Raw genomic sequence first — 16,771 nt, 5'->3', positions numbered from 1 at the left:
ATCATGTATGTGTATGAGAAAGCCAGTAAACAAACCTGAAAAAAGTTGGTTTTCTTTTGGGTCAATTAGTGCTAGGGCAGTGAGGATTGGGAAAGGGAGGAATACTGGTAGAAGAGCCCCCCCCCCCCCTTTTTTTTTTTTTGTGTGTGTGTGTGTGTGTAGCAGCAAATTATTAGATTATCTTAGCAATTGTGCTACTTCATCCTTAGCCTTAACCTTCTTTTTCTGTTATCCGAGTGAAAGCAAAGTCTCACATTTTTGTGGGCTGAAGTGTGTGTGTGGGAGTGTGTGTGTAGGCAGGTATGTATGTGGTCAGTTTACTGAGGATAAGCTGACAAAAGGTAACTACTTCTGAGTGTGATTGTGAATTCGAACTCTTAGCTATCAAATTCAGATCGAGTTACCTTATGGCAGAGTATCTGCAACCTCTTGTTAGATTTATAAAACCTTTTCCCCACCAGAAGGTCTTTGCCTTCTGTAGTGGTAAGCAGGAAATAATACAGTTTGAATGGTAATTTGCAATCCATTTCACTTGATGAAATAGTGTCATGGTTTCTTGGTCTTTGAAGGCTTTTAAATGATTAGGTATTTTTTGTGGGGTCTTCCATACATTGATGAAGGCTTGATGAGGAATTACTGGGTGAAATTCTAAGAGAGTTGGATAGGAGGTCATGTTTGATTATGATATGTTCTGGGCTTAACGGTGTGGGGTTTTTGTCCAGTTTGGTGTGTGTGGTATTGGTTATTTTTTTCCACACTTACAGCAGAAAAGGCAATGATTCTGTCTGGCAGAACAGGTGTTCTAGAATCTGCAGTGAGCTATCTGTAACCATAGTTTGTAGAGGCATAGAGCTACCATGAATGTTTGAAACCTCTATTTATTGTGATAATACATGTACCCCAGTAAAGCTTTTGCTGGTTGATATGTACTGTCTACTGACTCTTCTTCCTGTGTTTACATGCGTTCACATGAATGTATGACTTGAATCGGGTGTTTGAATTCTTCTTAGTGAATTGTAATACCATTTAAAACTTAGAAAAATTTTGCAGCATGCTACCTCTACAGTAGTATCTTGGTATATATTGAGATATATCAAGATTTGCTTCAACATCAGGCTTCAAGGCAGGGATGGAGGCTAAGATAATAAAACAAGACCTCAGAGTTATAAATCTGAAAAGAAGGTATTTTGACTTCATCACTAGACTATTATGAAAATTTACTGAATTTTGTTAATTTATCTCTCTCAGAAAACGAGAGTTTTCTAGGTCAGTGGTTCTTTAACCAGGGAATAAGGCCATGGTAAATGAACTACAGATGGAACTAAAAACCATGTTGAATTATGTTAAGTTGAAAAATATTATGTTAGGATGATTCATATTTTGGTAAATTTTTTTTTTGAGTGACGGTGATCTATATTCTGAGAAATGTTAGTGCTGTAGTTTTGGAGTGAATGATGTGAGGAAAATGTGGAGTCATTATTTATTTATGTATTTATTTACTACATTGAAGGAACAAAGAAGGGGAACACTCATTTGTGCATTTTTTTGTTGATCTACTTTGGAGATTTTGGAGGCAGCAGCCTAAAACTGGATCACAAGAAACTGTCCGCTTTCTCCCTTGGTTAAGCATACTTGCAGGTTCTCTTCATTGGCATTTTTGCTTTTCCACGTTGGGCTAGCTTAGGAAGATAAGCACAAGAACCTAATGATGTAAGTAAGGGTAGAAACTTTACTGCTTATTTAGATGCATGAACTGTTTCATCATGAAGTGGAAGAGTGCCTGGAAGATGAGCCTCATCTGTGACTTGCTCTTTTCTTGTAAGTAGTGGCCATGAGTTTGGTCAGATTGTGAAGGCATATGCTTGGTGGGAAGTTATGTTACATGGCATAAACTAAGCTGGCATCTTTTTTGGCACAAAAAGGCCTGTTAGTCTTTTTGTTCTAGCTTTAAGTTTTTCTTACCATTTGCTGAGCCAGTTCAGTTTACTAAGGTGGCAGGAAATGAACCTGACAAAATGTGAACAGTTTTTCATTGGGTCGTTGAGTTGATTTGTTTTACTGTATATTCAGTGTGACCGCTGAAGCTTTCCAAGAAAGGAGGCATAGCTGTACACCTGAGAGTTGGGAAAGACAGAGGGACTGCTGCCCTTCCTGGTGGTTCAGGATGTTCCTCAGGTGGAGAGAATCTGAGCTCACGTTGTTCACTTACAATGAGAATACCTAGATCCCCTGTTTTTTCAGATGTTCTTGGTGACTGTCCTTGTAACCTGTACTATTGTACAGAAAAGAACCAAGGAATTGTGGGACAGATGGAGAAAAAAGGAAATGTGACCCTCCAATGCAGTGATTAGTGTGCTTGCCTTAAGGAAAGAGGAAGAAGAAACTTTCTGGGATTTAGTTAATGTTTACGCATTTTACAGGAAATGGCTTGTGAATAATGTTTTATTTTCTCAGTGGAAAGATATTATGTGAATTATGGAAATGTAGCACAACCACCAAGTTAGGAATGATATGCAAATGAAGTGGTGAGAGTGTGGGTGAGTGGAGATGGAACATGGAATGCTTTGTATCAGTGGGATTATATTCTACTTGCTCTTCAGCTATTTGTTAAGGGTCTTTAACACTATTTTTTTAATAGTCAAATTAAGTTAATTTTCAGAAGGACTTAATCTGATAAATTGTGTGTCTTTGCATTTGTTAATTCATATGTTGAAATACAAATACTCCATGATATTTTTTGAAATGAATTTGGGTGTATGTAGTAAGTGGTATTCATAAGAAATATATGGTATTTGTGCTTATGCTAGAGGTGTCCTGAATTTTGAAAACAGTGCATTTCCTTAGATTCCTTAAATTGTGATCTCCTAAGATAACAAAAATTATGTTCCCTATATGACTGCTGGAGTAATCCAAAATGTAATTATTTTTGCTTTAGAATTCAGATTTTTCTTCTACTCTTACATTGGTGAACCTGAGCCTGAATTAGGACTTAAAGCATATTGTGGAAGTCTATGTATTTCCTTAGGCTGGGACATTGAGCCAAATAGTAAGGATGCTGGATTTTACTGTGGTGAAAAGTCTTTTTTTTTTAATTCATTTTGCTTTCCAACATCAGAGAAGTTTGTAGTTGGCATGCCTGATTAAATTCATTTCTTCAAATTTATTTATGTAGACTATTATGACAGACACAGGCTATATATAGAAAAGACTGTAAGCATTTTGCCTGTGTTCTTGAAGCAGAGGTGGGATCTGTTACTATTGATATCAAACCAGATGTTAGCTGTGGTCTTCAAGGTGCTCTGTAGCAGTTTGTTGAGAACTGTTGGAAATATTTTAGCTAGGTTCCTCTTCTCTTGTACTGTATTCTTAGCCTATACAGCAAACTTTATTAGAGATAGCTAAAATCTGTGAGCTCTCTAGTTTTGTCTTCCTATGGACAAATGTGGTGTGTTTACATAGTGAGCTTTTTAGGTGAGGATCAGCATTTTATTGTGTCATGCAATGCCTAATGCAATGAGGTTCTCCTTTCATGCGCAGAATGCCCCATTTATTACCTCAGCACAGTCCTAGAGCGTGGCTGGCTCACTTCCAGTATCAGTGTTGGAACTCCTGGCCCTGACCTAGGAACTGGCAGTTTCAAAGGTCCAGAACATCAAAGACTGCACAAAAATGAAAATAAAGTTCTTTGAGATCAGGTTGTATTATGCAGAATAGAAATGAAATAGCTGCATGCACGTGCTTAAAAAGAACGGTGAGGTTCTTATTTACTGTGTAGATTTTTAAGCTGGAAGTCAGACTTGGGCTCTGGAGCTGTGTAGAGTCAGCAGAAAACTGATCAAAAAGGTGAGTATTTTACATCATGCTAAATTGCAGAACTGACTCGGCAAGATTGGGGCAGGTGCCAGACATGGTGCAAGAGATGGGCCTGCACTGAGTGGTTGAGGGCAAGGAGGTGTGTGGGTAAGAACACAGCGGCCAAATCTAAATCAGCTTTGGATTTTGGGGAACTGCAGCCTCATAATTCTTATTTTAATTAAATAACTCAGTTTATTCACCATCAGTTTTGGATGCATGTGGTTGTCCTGGAGCTTGAACTAGACAATTGTCAATTTTCAGAGCTATTAAACTTCATATGAACTGATATTTGAAAGCGTGTTGAACAAGATTTTTAAACATGGTGTTTCTCTCCTGGCAACGTCTGGTGAAAGCTGTAGCATGGTTTTTGCCTTCCAAGTTAAAAAGAGCTAGAAGAGCAGTTGTGCTATATGTAGTTTTGGAAACAAGGGGTTCCTCCTCTTTAAATGACTTTTACCTGCTCTCTCCCATCTGTGAGCTTAGGATCCCAGTTACTTTGACAGTATCCCAAAATCCTGGAAGTAATCCTAAAAGTCTCTTCAAGCACGTTTTAGCATTGATCGATCTAATTAAAAGGCAAATCTGAGTTCTGTAAACAAACTTAAATTGTGGTTGTGTCCCCTTTTACTGCACTTGCATGATTATTCCACACTCCATTTTAGTATTATGCTTGGGATACATAGAAAAAGAGAAATAATGCCTGGGGACTTCGAGTTATGCAAATAGAGGGGAAGGATATCCATCCACTTTGAAGTGTGTGTTTAGAGTTACTTTTAGGAATAGCCGTTTGTGAGCCAACACTGCCTTGTTTGCTGTTGTCAACCTGCTAAATCAGTTTTTTCCCCTTACCTTTTTGGAGAGGCAGTGTGTACCCTATTTCTGAAGTGTACTGCATTTGACTAATATAAATGCAAAGCTTGTGAACTCGGCCTGCATAAAAATCATGACCTGATCATAAGACAGACTGTGTCTACTCTATTTCCCTGAGAGGAAAAAGCTTAGGGCTGAGGCCATCTTCCATGGCAGGTTTCTTAAACGATTATGCTCTAGATATAGTAATTTTTTTTTTTTTTTTTCCTAGTGACTGTTGAGTTAACCATCAGAATGACATGGTGGCTGAAGTCTTGTTGGAAAAATTTACGATTTGGCTAGCTCATTGATTTTTTTTTTTTTTTTTTTTTTTTTAAGAGAAGTTTTACATTGAGTTCTGCAGGATTTCTAGGATGATAAGCTGGAGAGGAACTTTTTACAAGGGCATGTATTGATAAGTCAAGGGGTAATGGCTTTAAACTGGAATAGTGTAGATTTAGTTTACATGTAAGGAAGGAATTCTTCACCATGGGAGTGGTGAGGCACTGGAACAGGCTGCCCAGAGAAGCTGTGGATGCCCCATCCCTGGAAGTGTTCAAGGCCAGGCTGGGTGGGACTTGGAGCAACCTGGTCTAGTGGAAGGTGTCCCTGCCCATGGCAGGGCGGGTAGAACTAGATGGTCTTTAAGGTTCATTCCAACCCAAACCATTCTGTGATTCTGTGATTTGTAACTGAATAAATTTCTTCCTTTTTCTGCTCCTTTTAGATGCAGCGGCTCAGAAACATCTCTGAACAAGTGTCCCCAGAAAAACCCATCTAAGTGGGTGAAGTCTGATAGATGCATTAAGGAAAATTCTGATGTTTAAGAACTAAATATTTTCATAGTAGAAGTAGACAAGTTTCAAGTTTTTAGCCTAAACTGAAGCTTGGGCAGTTAAATCTGATATTTCACATTGAAGTGGAAAGGATATCAGCAGTACTTCTCCATTATCACTTTTCATATCGGGAGTATACCTGCTTTGGCAGAAGGTGTAGGGATTTGTGTGGTGAAGTCCAGTTTAGAGACCCAGGCATATGCTTAATGAATGGCCAGAGAGTACCTGGCTATGTGAATGCCTATCCAGTCTAAATCTCCTGAATAATGAAAGGCAAAGGTAGCTTGTGGCATTTGCATTTGTCAATGGGAGCTGTCATATGGGAGTCAATTAAACAAGTTAGTCCATGGTGTGTTTGAAAAGCTTAAAAAGTATTTAAAAAGGCACACAAACCAATGTATGACTGAAACAAGCCACTACTCTAAGTATTATAAATAAGCACCATCTATTTACAGAGCTAGCGGGCAGTTTACAGTTGTGTGTGTTTTGTTGTGTTATTTGGTTGTTTTGGTTTTGGTGTGCGTTTTTTTTGTTGTATTTGTTAGGGTTTTTTGTTTGTTTTTGGTTTTGTGGGGTTTTTTGGTGTGTGTGTGGTGTGGGCTTCTTTGTTTGGTGGGTTTTTTTGTGTTTTTTTTTTAAATTTTATTTGGAAGGCTATAGGTGTGCATATGTCTATGTATTAAAATATTTTGGAAGTCTTCAAGATTAAAGGTACTACTGTATCAGGGCAACAAACATCTAGGATGTTATAAATGTACTTGAAATATGTAACTTAAGACGGTCTTTGAAAGTAAGGTTGGAACTATCTGCTGCTAAAGTCGGAATGGAGAAGTGGTCTTATTTCATTTAGACATATGATAGCAGCTCTGCGGTCCCAGGAATCTGAATGAGTATTTTTGTAACAAGGTTTGTTGTGGTCTGAGTAAGATTTTACATTCTCTCTGTTTTTGATCAATGTTACAGTAATGTTTACTGAAACATGATGATAACCTGTGAGTTTATTAATTTCTGGTTCCTGTTACATGTATATTGCAGCATGATATGGAATTTGTCATGTTTCAGGGCAGAATTAAAAGGGGAAAAGAAAAAGCACACATGTAAACCAAGGGAACAGTAATGTCAAAACCCCGTAACATCTGCATTTGATAAGGATGGGTCACTTAGAAAGCCAGAGTCTCTTGGATGTGTTATGATATTTTGTTTGAAACCCTGGTAGCTGAAAAAATACCATTCAGATGCCCATTTTATTTTCTTCCATTTCTTGGAATTTTTTTTTCTTTCTGTGTTTTAGTAGCTGTTTTAGGAAAATTTTGGACAGAAACTGTTGTCTTTGCCTGTTAAAAACCAAGATTTTATGTTTTCATCAGTATAAAGACATTGCAGTTAAGTCTGTATTTGCAGGGAAGAAACAACTGCCCTTACCTCCCATATGTAGGTAGTGTGCATGTGTGTATGTATGTACATATGTATAATGTGGGTCTGAGCTCTTGCAGTTTTTGAGAGGTAAAAACATTTCAGTGTACGTTGCTTGTCTGGAGAGTGCTACAAGTGCTCTCCCAGCTCTAGTCTATGATTAAAAAGTTGAAGTAGCCGCATCTGAGTACTGTCTCTTGCCAAGTCTGTTTTGTAAATAAAGAGTACAACAAAGAATGGAAGTAGTAGTTAATGACCACTAAATTGGAAGAACAGTAAGCTGTAGTAATATCAAGATTGTAGTGAAGACCTGTAAATTAAGCAGTTAGACCACTTTTCTTGGAAATTTTAGGTGTTCCTTTAATTCTTTGCTTGCTTTATGGCTAAAAAAAAGAGAAGTAGGAAGGTTATACTCTCTTGAGACTTTTTAGGTCTAAAGTTCTAAACTGATGAATGCAGATACATAATGGCATATGTTTTGCTTTGCATTTTAAAAGTTTTTTGCAACCACAAGGAACAGAAACAGTTTCTGTAAATGAAATTATTCTTTTTGAGGACATCTTTAGAAAAATCTCAGCTCTGAAAAGCATTTTGCAACTATGAGAGCAAATTACTGTGGATTAACAAGTTTACAGCGCTCATGGATATTTTACTTTGAAATATGCCTCTATTTGCATGCTACCGTTTAGTTCATGTTTAACATATTAACTAAAATGGTTCTATTTATTTTAAAAATAAATAGTTGCCTATCAGGTATCACCTTTGAAGGAAGTCATAGGTAGGATGCGTGTGTTAACCTGAAAAAAATAGATTGTTACATACATCTGTTTTCGTAAGATGACATAGAAATAATTTTAAAATATCTGGATTTTGTAAATATCCTTCCCTTTCCTGGAATTCTGTTGTCTTCGTGCTTATGTGAATTTGAGGTGGAATTCTTTTCAAAGATCATGTAAATGGGACTCCTTTTTGGATGAGGGAGGGGAATGTAAATCTAATACAGTGATGTGACTTTGCTAAAACGTAACCGCATTTGTTTTGCTTGACACTATTAAGTGGATAGAAAAAATAACCACCCCTCCCTCTAATCTGTGGTTCCTTATATGGTCAGTATACTGAAAAATAATTGAAATTTGTGCTTCTGAAATTAATATTTTTAGTCAGTGAGTAATAAAAGAAGCATATGCAAATTATCTAAAAAATCTCAAGTATTTGAACTTTTAGCATAAGTGTGGGGCTTTTTTCTGTTTTTTTCCCCTCCTCTCCTAAATGGTGTCAGTTTAATTCTTCCTAAAACCGCAGGAAATTCACATGAACAAATAAAGATTTAAAAAACAAATCCTGACTTCTCTGCATGTATGGGTCAAGTATAAGTTTTACACACTGTTCAGTTCCTTCATATACAAGGAAAGCAGTTACCTTTTTAAGAAGTTACGCGTTTCTTTTCATAAAAAGGATAGGTTTGAAAATTTTTATGTTATAAATCAGATATTTCAGAGATTTAGATTGCACTGTGAAGTCTTACTGAGTTAATGCTGGTGTGACACCATTGTAGGTCTTTTTGTGATAAAATTAGATGCACTTCGATGTTTAGTATTTTCACACCAATACTGGCCAAAGAAACTCCTTTTTATCTCAGCTGTTTGCTCCTGCTGCTGTAGGGGACCAGATTAAAAATACAGGATTAAAAATAGTCTTTTTTTTCTTTCCTGCTCTCCGTTTTTCCACCTGGGTCAGTTCTCCAGTGCAGTTTGCTGAGTGACACTGGAAGAGTAGCACTGTCTCAGCCAAGCAGGTTACGGCAGAAAGGTTACAGGCTGCTTAAGTGGTACTGCTGCTGGAAAGAAACTCTTTCCCTACCACAACTGTAGTTCTGCCTTTGCCAGATTTGAATTTGAGTGAGAAGCTTTGATTTCAGTAAAGCTGCTTGTAGATACTTTCACACTTAAAGGATGGGTTCTTGCATCACATGATGTACATTTAGCGTAAGAGTGAAACTAGTCATTCACAATATATTCTTTTTAGAGGAACTAGTGCTTTTTGGAACACTAAAAATAATTTTACAGTCTACAAGAAAAATTATGATAGAGTGTGTTTTGTTTTAGATGCAGTTGTTTCATAAGCATCTCAAAAATATTGATCTAGAAACTAGCATAATCTTCTAGTTCAGCGGTGTGAATTTAAAACTCATTGGGAGTACAAAGTATAATACAAGCTCTTGGGATGGATGATGTATTGGTGAAGTCTAGTATAAACTCAGTTTTTATAGTTGTTGTCTTTTCACCCTAACTTGAAGTCCAGTGACGTATGAAAATGTCCTCTTCCCAAAATTTCGACGTTGCTTTCTTAAGCATGGAGTAAACTGACATATGAAGGTGACTATGCTCATAGTTCTGTTGAATACACAAACTAAACTGAAGAGAGGTATATTATTTTTTTAAATCAAATTATGAATTTTAAAGCCTAATCATAGTTTTAATGTACTTGCTGACTATTTCAGTGACATTTTTAGCTAATAGTTTTTCCGTACTACCAAAGTGCTTAAACCTGGAGACAGGGATCGGTGACTTCTTTGGGAACATGTTAAATGTGACACTGATCATTAATTACTTGTTTTTTTGTTTAGTACTCAGTATATTGATGATCAGGTATAGAAACATACAGGTCTGTAAAAGTGGACAGATATATTGGGTTTTCATGCTGAAGCCATATCTGCTTTTAATTTTATGTGTGTGATTTCGTGGGTGAAGCTGAGATGTACTGAGTTCTGCTTTGTACATTGGATATATGAAGTAGTCTGATTTTTTTTTTTTTGACTTTTCATTGTGAATTATTTCTTATATATAATATCACATCTGTTGGTCTCAAGTAGAACAGAAGCAGTAAATAACGTGTGTGTCTGTGTTTGCTTTGCAGATATATGTTAATTTATACATCTAAATACATGGATTTTACCTAGTAAAAGACAGCGTATGTACTAGGTGCTGTAAAAACAATGATTTTTGGAATTCCTCAATTGTATCTCTTTGGGAACTAGTCCTACAAGTTGACAGTTGCTAGCACCCTGAGGGATTGATTGATTTATTTATTTAAAATTCCAGTAGTATTGGGTGTACTTCACATTTTATTGTGCAGTATTTAAAATTACACATCAAATCTGGTGTATTTGGTGAATCTTTTGCCCTGTATGTCTTATGTCAAGCAACACTATTGGTTGTCTGTGTGTAGTTTCAAGAGTAGGCTGTTGAGATGCAGAATAACAACAGTTTAAGAAATTGCTATTGCATAGATTTATATAGGTCTTGATCTGTTATATTCCAGTATGTTATGTCAATTTTATGGTGTATGCTTGAGGATAATTTTCCTAGTAAATAAATAAATATTTTTGCTTCTAAGCAAGTATTTATATTTTATGTTGCTAGCAACAGGCCTGCCTGCATCTACCGAAGGTCAGTGACCTGAATTATGTTCATCTCCGACAACAGTTTGTGTAGTCATGAGATACGCAGAGATTTCTCTGGTGCTTTATGAGTATTACTTGAGAAATGACAAAATAACCTTTTTACAGAGGAAACCTTCCAGAACTTTGTTGGTTTTAGTTTGCAATTTTTTTCAATTTTTTTACTAAAGGCGCCGTATTGAATCTTATAATACAGTGATGCTGAATAAGGAAAATCTATATACAAAGCATTTCAGTTAGTAAAATGCAAAAAGCAAAACCTTCCCTGTCAGACTTTTCTTATGATTCAAGCTCTCAGGCATGCTGTTGTTGATATTCTTAAAACTCTTATTTAAATTTGTCATGGAAATAATTCTTCATATATACTTAAATTAAGGCAAAATTATAGTGAAAATGTAGCGTTTCTTTAAAGGTGTTCATGATAGTTGCCTTTAACACGTCGCAAACTTGCTTTGGGTAGAATTAGAATCTTTTAACTCTATATGCTTTAAATTAACATCTATTAAATAAACTAAATATGCAGCATATGACTTACATTCTTAAGTTTATGGAATTTAAAAATAATTAGTCTTACTGCTCTGCTGCATCTGGATATAGCTGAGCTGACTTCCTACTGTGCTCATATGTAACAAAATTGTCCCCATTTGCAAAAACTTGTGGTCTGATTGATATCCAGGCAAACACAAAATAAAGAAATGGAGAATGATGATGAAACTTCTTCAGAGAGATGTTAGTAGTGGTTTCGTCACTTCAACTTTTAGGTTTTTAGAAGTATGATTGCTCTGAAACCAACTTTGATTTACGGTGAAACTATTGACATAAGTTGGGTATTGAGTGTTTTGAAGGAAGTAGAGGATGCTCTTAAGGGATACAGTGGAATAAAACATTAGTGTTCAAAGAGGCTAACAGGCAAACTAGGCTTATGGTGTAAAGAAAAGTCAGAGACACGTGAAACCTTTATGTTTTTCAGAGTCACCATCTTTATAATATGGTAGAATATAACCCAGAATAAAATGTGCTCAGCATCTTTGGCCTATTTAACTAAACATTCTGTTGTAAAGCTGAACTCTACACTTGAAATTGTTAATGAATGTGGAGTGGCTTTGGATAGGTAATCCCATTATCTATATTTTGAGGAGATCAGAGGAGCATTGTGTGGGTAGGAGAGATGAAGAGTAGAAAGCAACAGTAATTAAAATAGGAAATAAAAGGATAAAGTAAAGTTTTAGCATGGGAGCTTTGTACACAGTCGATCACAGTTGATCTCTATAGAACTGCTCGCTTTGTTTAAATGAAAGACTTCAGCTTTTTTTTTTTCTATACCACTTTCAATAATTTGCTTTTCAACACCTTTCTTGTTGTCTCTTCTTCCCTCTGTTTCCAGTTCACTTCTGTTGTATATCAGTAAGTAGACCAAACTGGGTTCTTGAAGCCCACTAAATGAGCTACTGAGGGGATTCTTCAAAAGTAATGATCTTACAGACCGTGTGATGAGTGGAATTTGTTCTTGCTTCCTCTTGTCATTAATTTATTCTCTAAATCAGGAAGCCCTTGTACAGGGTGTGTAAAAGGCCTTTTCGTTTTAAGAATTTACTAATGCAGGGGCACCACAGAAGACACTCAGTTATTGAGTTTAATGTGTTGCTCCCACAGCTGTTGTATGTGATTTGGTTATATCTATTTTTTAAAAAAAGTTTAAATGTTACCCTTTTATGTTGTGTGTCTGTGATACTGTTAGCATCATAGTAACTCATTGTTTTTTTTCTTCTCTGTTAATGTTTTAAAATTACTTTTTGTGTTGTGGATCCCTTCTTAGAATGCAGTGCTACAAAAGACGCCTGCCTCGCCACTCCAGGTCTTCATTGCATGCTAGCTGTCCAGTTCTTCAGAATGTGATAATTGGTGGAGAATTGTAAGGAGACTGAAGAAATGCTTTGGCTTGTGATGGATATTTTTTGCTGGTTAGCTATGAAGTGGAGGGATGTATTGATTCCCAGTTAATAAACTGTTAATGACTTTATAGGTACATCATCAACTCTTCCTTATTGCCAGTAGCTCTAACGTCATCTAAATTCTAAACCAATTCAAGTCTGTGGGTGTTACCTTCCTAGTTTGTTTTCTCATTTCTTATACTTTTGTAACTTTGCAAGTTAAATAGTTTTTCAGAGTTAGTATTATAAGTGATCTCAAAATATTCTAGATTAATTTCCAATCATCAAAAGGCATAACTTCCCATACGTATGAAGTTGCTTTACTGCTTTTACAAAATCAGCAGTGTGATTTCAAGTTCTGTAGCTCTAACTTGGTAGGCTCTTTATTGGATACTATGTTCTTATCAACGGGTTTCATCCTCTTACAGTTTGGAAGAGTGGTGGCAGTCTGTTGCCCATGACAGTTCTGTATGTTGCTGGCATTGCAGTCAGTTTGATACGACAGTAGGCTGCTGTAAAGTGCTAGAGATGTGCTAATGTGCTGCTTTTGGAGCTTACCATTCCCATTATAGAACTGGCAGAAGACAATGTATGAATGCTCTACAATCTATTTCAGCTGAAAATCAGCTAGCTGTGCTCAAACTATGTTTGCTGATAGTTTGAACTAAGCTGGCTTAGTATTTGAACTGGCCTTGTACTGATGCAAATGGAAAGTGATCCTTGCTGTATTTGAGCTACAAGGTGGTAAAGACAAAAGCGTAATGCCTTCAGTATTTGCAGCTCCTACTGGAAAAGTCTTTCTATAATCTTGGTGTCCACAGATACTGTAATTTAAAAAAATAATTTAAAAAGAAAGTCTCAGCCAGAGAGGGCTTCCAAAAATGGGACTATAGCTCTGTAGTCTTAAGACACCCATGTAGGCTGGAGATATCTTGTACTTCAGGACTTCTGTTGTTTGTTTGTTTAAATGCAGACACTATTTAGTGTAAAGAAGAGTTTGCTCTTCCTTCCTTTTTTCTTCTTGAATACAAGTCACTGCCACTGCTGAGTTTAGTGGTGCTAAGCTCAGTGCAAGACACTGTGTCTGTGTGATGTGTGTATACACTTAGCATACGTACCAGACTGAATCTTTTATCCAAATAGAAGCAATTTAGGCATGAGAGTGCGTAATTTGTAAGATCTTGTGTAGCCTTAGGCCATACTCATAGGCCTTGCCAAGTTCATGGCTACTGTGGATGTGGCAGTGACATTCTAGCTCTCTGTGGAACTTCAGTAGTGAAAAACTAAGGCTGTTGATTTCATTATGTTTTTGTTTGCCATCTCCATCTCTTGGAGGCATGATGGCAAGGATTCACCTGTTCGTAAAATAACAATAGAACTGATGCAACATATGCTCCTACATGTATCAAAAAAGTTATTCTTCCTTATCTTCCCACCACCCTCTTTTCTGTGTGTGTGTGTGTGTGTGTGTGTGTGTGTGTGTGTGTGTGCGCCACATTTCGGTGACACAAGGAAGAAGCCAGTGTGGTGGCAGAAAACCTAACTGGGCTTAGGGTACGTGTAGTGTTTGAACAGTCATTGTTGATGAAGAAATGGAGTGAACCGCAATGTTTTCTGCTCGTATTGCAGTACCTAAGTGCATTGTAGGCTAGACACGCTTTCTTGGAGTTACATATATCAGGAGGTGTTTAAATAGTGATAATCTAGACTCTACAATTTGAGCTGTGAGGCAATTTGCCGAGGCTCTCTAAAATTCTCAGTGATTTTTAAGTGTTTTTGATATTTTCATAGGTTGTAGAGTGCAAAGGATATTTTGTTGGAGAACAAGTGAAAAATACTTTGATCAGGCGTTGGTTAGTTGTTGGGTTTTATGTGGTTTGGTCTTTTTTGTTTGTATTTTTTTTTAAATGATCCCACCCTTCTTTTCAACTTTTAGAGATTTCTTCCTAGAAACTCAGGTCTTTGTATTTCTTTGTCTTGTGGAAAGCTATAATTTTATTTTTCAGAGAATATTTTAATTTTGGTGTAAGGTGAACCTAATTCAATTTCCCTTGAGATATGAGGAAAAAATGGACTTGTACGTTTATGAATTTATGTACACTTATAGTTCTGTAGTTTGTCGATTCGGTAAAATCCCACAGAAGTTCAGTCTTGTTTTGTAAATATTGTCCCAAGTTTCTGTAAAAATCCACATACCTCAGGGCTTTGCAAAGATGGGTAACTATCAATAATTTCACTTTTCCAGGTTTGAGAAGAGCTTTTTTTGGATGACCTTAATTTTCAGAACTGTTCACTGACAAGTTGAAATTTAAGTTAATCCCTGAAATTTTGACACTTAGATAATTTCTTTCTAACAATAGATGTCAGTGGAAAGTAGACTTCGGAATGTCTGTCTCTACTCTTACTGTTGGAAACCTTCCGTTTTCTGTTTGAGCTTCCTTGATTTAGCTCTGTGGTTATACCTGAGAGCGAGAGTTGAACTGAACACTGTGTGAATCTAGTAGAATGGGTGTTTACAATTTTTTAGCTATCTTATTAATTTGTATTTACATTGACTTCTTTTATTTCTTCATTTCACAGTGTTGTTTGCTGCTGGACTCCCCCTGTCCCCCACATCCCTGCAGGATGATATGAGACTTGAAAGAAGACGATGCATACAGGTGATCTTACTTTCAAGGGCTTTTAGAAAGGAAAATCTTTTATGTTCTTGATCTACTTTTTGTTTGTATTCGATTCTCTTTATCCCCAAAACTATGTTGTTCCAACCTTAGTAGAATATTTAAGAACCTGTGGAATTTTGAAATCTTTCTTTGCCCTTTGAAACTCTTTTGCAGCTGTCCAGGAAGAAAACGGTTTCTCTGAATGGAAGTACTGTTTCCAGAGTTTTATGCAAAAAAAAAAAAAAAAAGGAGGTTGCTTTTAAATGTGCTAACTAAATGTACTGGTTTTAGTCTTGTCTTGTTTGTTATCACCTCCTTTTAATGCCCCCCACTTGCCAGCAGATATGTCACCTGTTTCATGATGTACTATTTCAATGATTCATTAACTTTCTTTTAAAGAAATGTTATGGAACCATCTGAAAAAGAGCATAACAAATTAATAGCTAAGAGTTCATTATGCCTTATCACATGCTAATGTCCAGTTACTGAAAGAGTTCTCAAGAACTGAGGACAGGATCTTTGAACACCTTTGGAAGTCACTAGCCATTCTTAAAATTGATGTTTTAGGAAGTTCTTCCATCTTTTGCTAATCAAAGTACTGCAAGTGCATTTGCAGATTAAATAGCTTACTTTTAGTGATACTGTTTTGGTGGAAATATGGTTAATATTTTGACATGAAAAAACATGATCAGCAGAAGTAGAATAAAATTTAGGTTGTACAGGAGGATTGGTGTAGTTCTTTATGCCCTTATTTACGCAACGAACACTTCTGTGACTTAGATTTTGAGGCCTATTACAGTGAAGTGCACATAAGACAGACCTTTCGTTTGCTTGTTCAGCTTCAAAGCCCCTGAATCCTTGGGGCCGGAAAAAAAGCTAGATAGATTTACGTACACATGCAGATCATCTCCTGATTGACAGTTTTCAGTTGCATCAGCTGTTCATGCATAAACAGCTTTAGAGGGTATATTTACATGGAGTATGTTGGATTAAGGCCAAGATGCTGTAAGTGGATATTTCATTCTGTGAAAACTAAACATTCGTTCGTTTCAGTTGAATGTTTGTAAGTTGTATGCTGATAGCTCAAGTGCAACTGGGACCAAATAATTCTAAAATAAGGTGGGGCAAAGAAGAGAAGAAGGAAATACTCCAAATGGATATTTCATTTGTTTTAAATATAGAAATCTAGAGGAATAGCGTTTAAAGTCGCAAAATTGAACCTTTTGGTGTACAGGCAAATTTGTGGAGCTCTGTCTAGTATAGTCAGTCATTTGTTTGTTGTGGTGTAGATTGAAATGTAGCCTAACTTAAATATTGAGAAAATGTTTTGAAAGCTTTGAAAGTATTCATCCCACAACTGAAAGGAGAGATAATATTATGAAATAGTACCTTATGTATCTTAAGACTGTTTTAAGAAAATTATAAACTCATTAATCTGATTTAAAACTTAAGCACTTTCAGTTTTGGTCACAATTCTGATGATGGTGAGCTTGTAGAATTACAACTTTAAAGAACAGGAAAGTATACAAAATTTTGAATTTTAAGTAGTAACTCTGCCTTCTAAAGCTCAAATTCTTTATTTAGAAGTCCCATGATAAATACAGAATGAAAACCAGTGGTATCTTGACAAAGACTTTCAGGCTTCTTGCGTATCATGTAAGTTGGAAATTAGACAAGTAAGATTTACTTGCAGTTTTCTGTTTATTAGGAGAGCCAATATTAGTATGCTGAGGTTCTGAGAATAAACATGATTTGCATGCCTGAAAA

The 16,771-nt window shown here is 36.3% G+C and overlaps 1 protein-coding gene across 3 annotated transcripts in view; it reads left to right on the top strand.

The window, feature by feature from the left end:
• Positions 1 to 16,771, top strand: part of DYRK1A (dual specificity tyrosine phosphorylation regulated kinase 1A) — an 88,207-nt gene that overhangs the window by 16,951 nt on the left and 54,485 nt on the right. For all 3 annotated transcript variants that reach the window (XM_065642735.1, XM_065642718.1, XM_065642727.1), the window contains exon 2: positions 14,925 to 15,004. In XM_065642735.1, the coding sequence (XP_065498807.1) occupies positions 14,995 to 15,004 (10 nt within the window). In that variant the 5' untranslated portion in view covers positions 14,925 to 14,994. The remainder of the gene's footprint in view (positions 1 to 14,924; positions 15,005 to 16,771) is intronic.

This window comes from Caloenas nicobarica, chromosome 1 (assembly GCF_036013445.1).
Source record: "Caloenas nicobarica isolate bCalNic1 chromosome 1, bCalNic1.hap1, whole genome shotgun sequence".
In the NCBI taxonomy this organism is placed as follows: Eukaryota; Metazoa; Chordata; class Aves; order Columbiformes; family Columbidae; genus Caloenas; species Caloenas nicobarica.
Note: the sequence above shows the minus strand (reverse complement) of the source record. Positions and strands in the feature narration are given on the sequence as shown.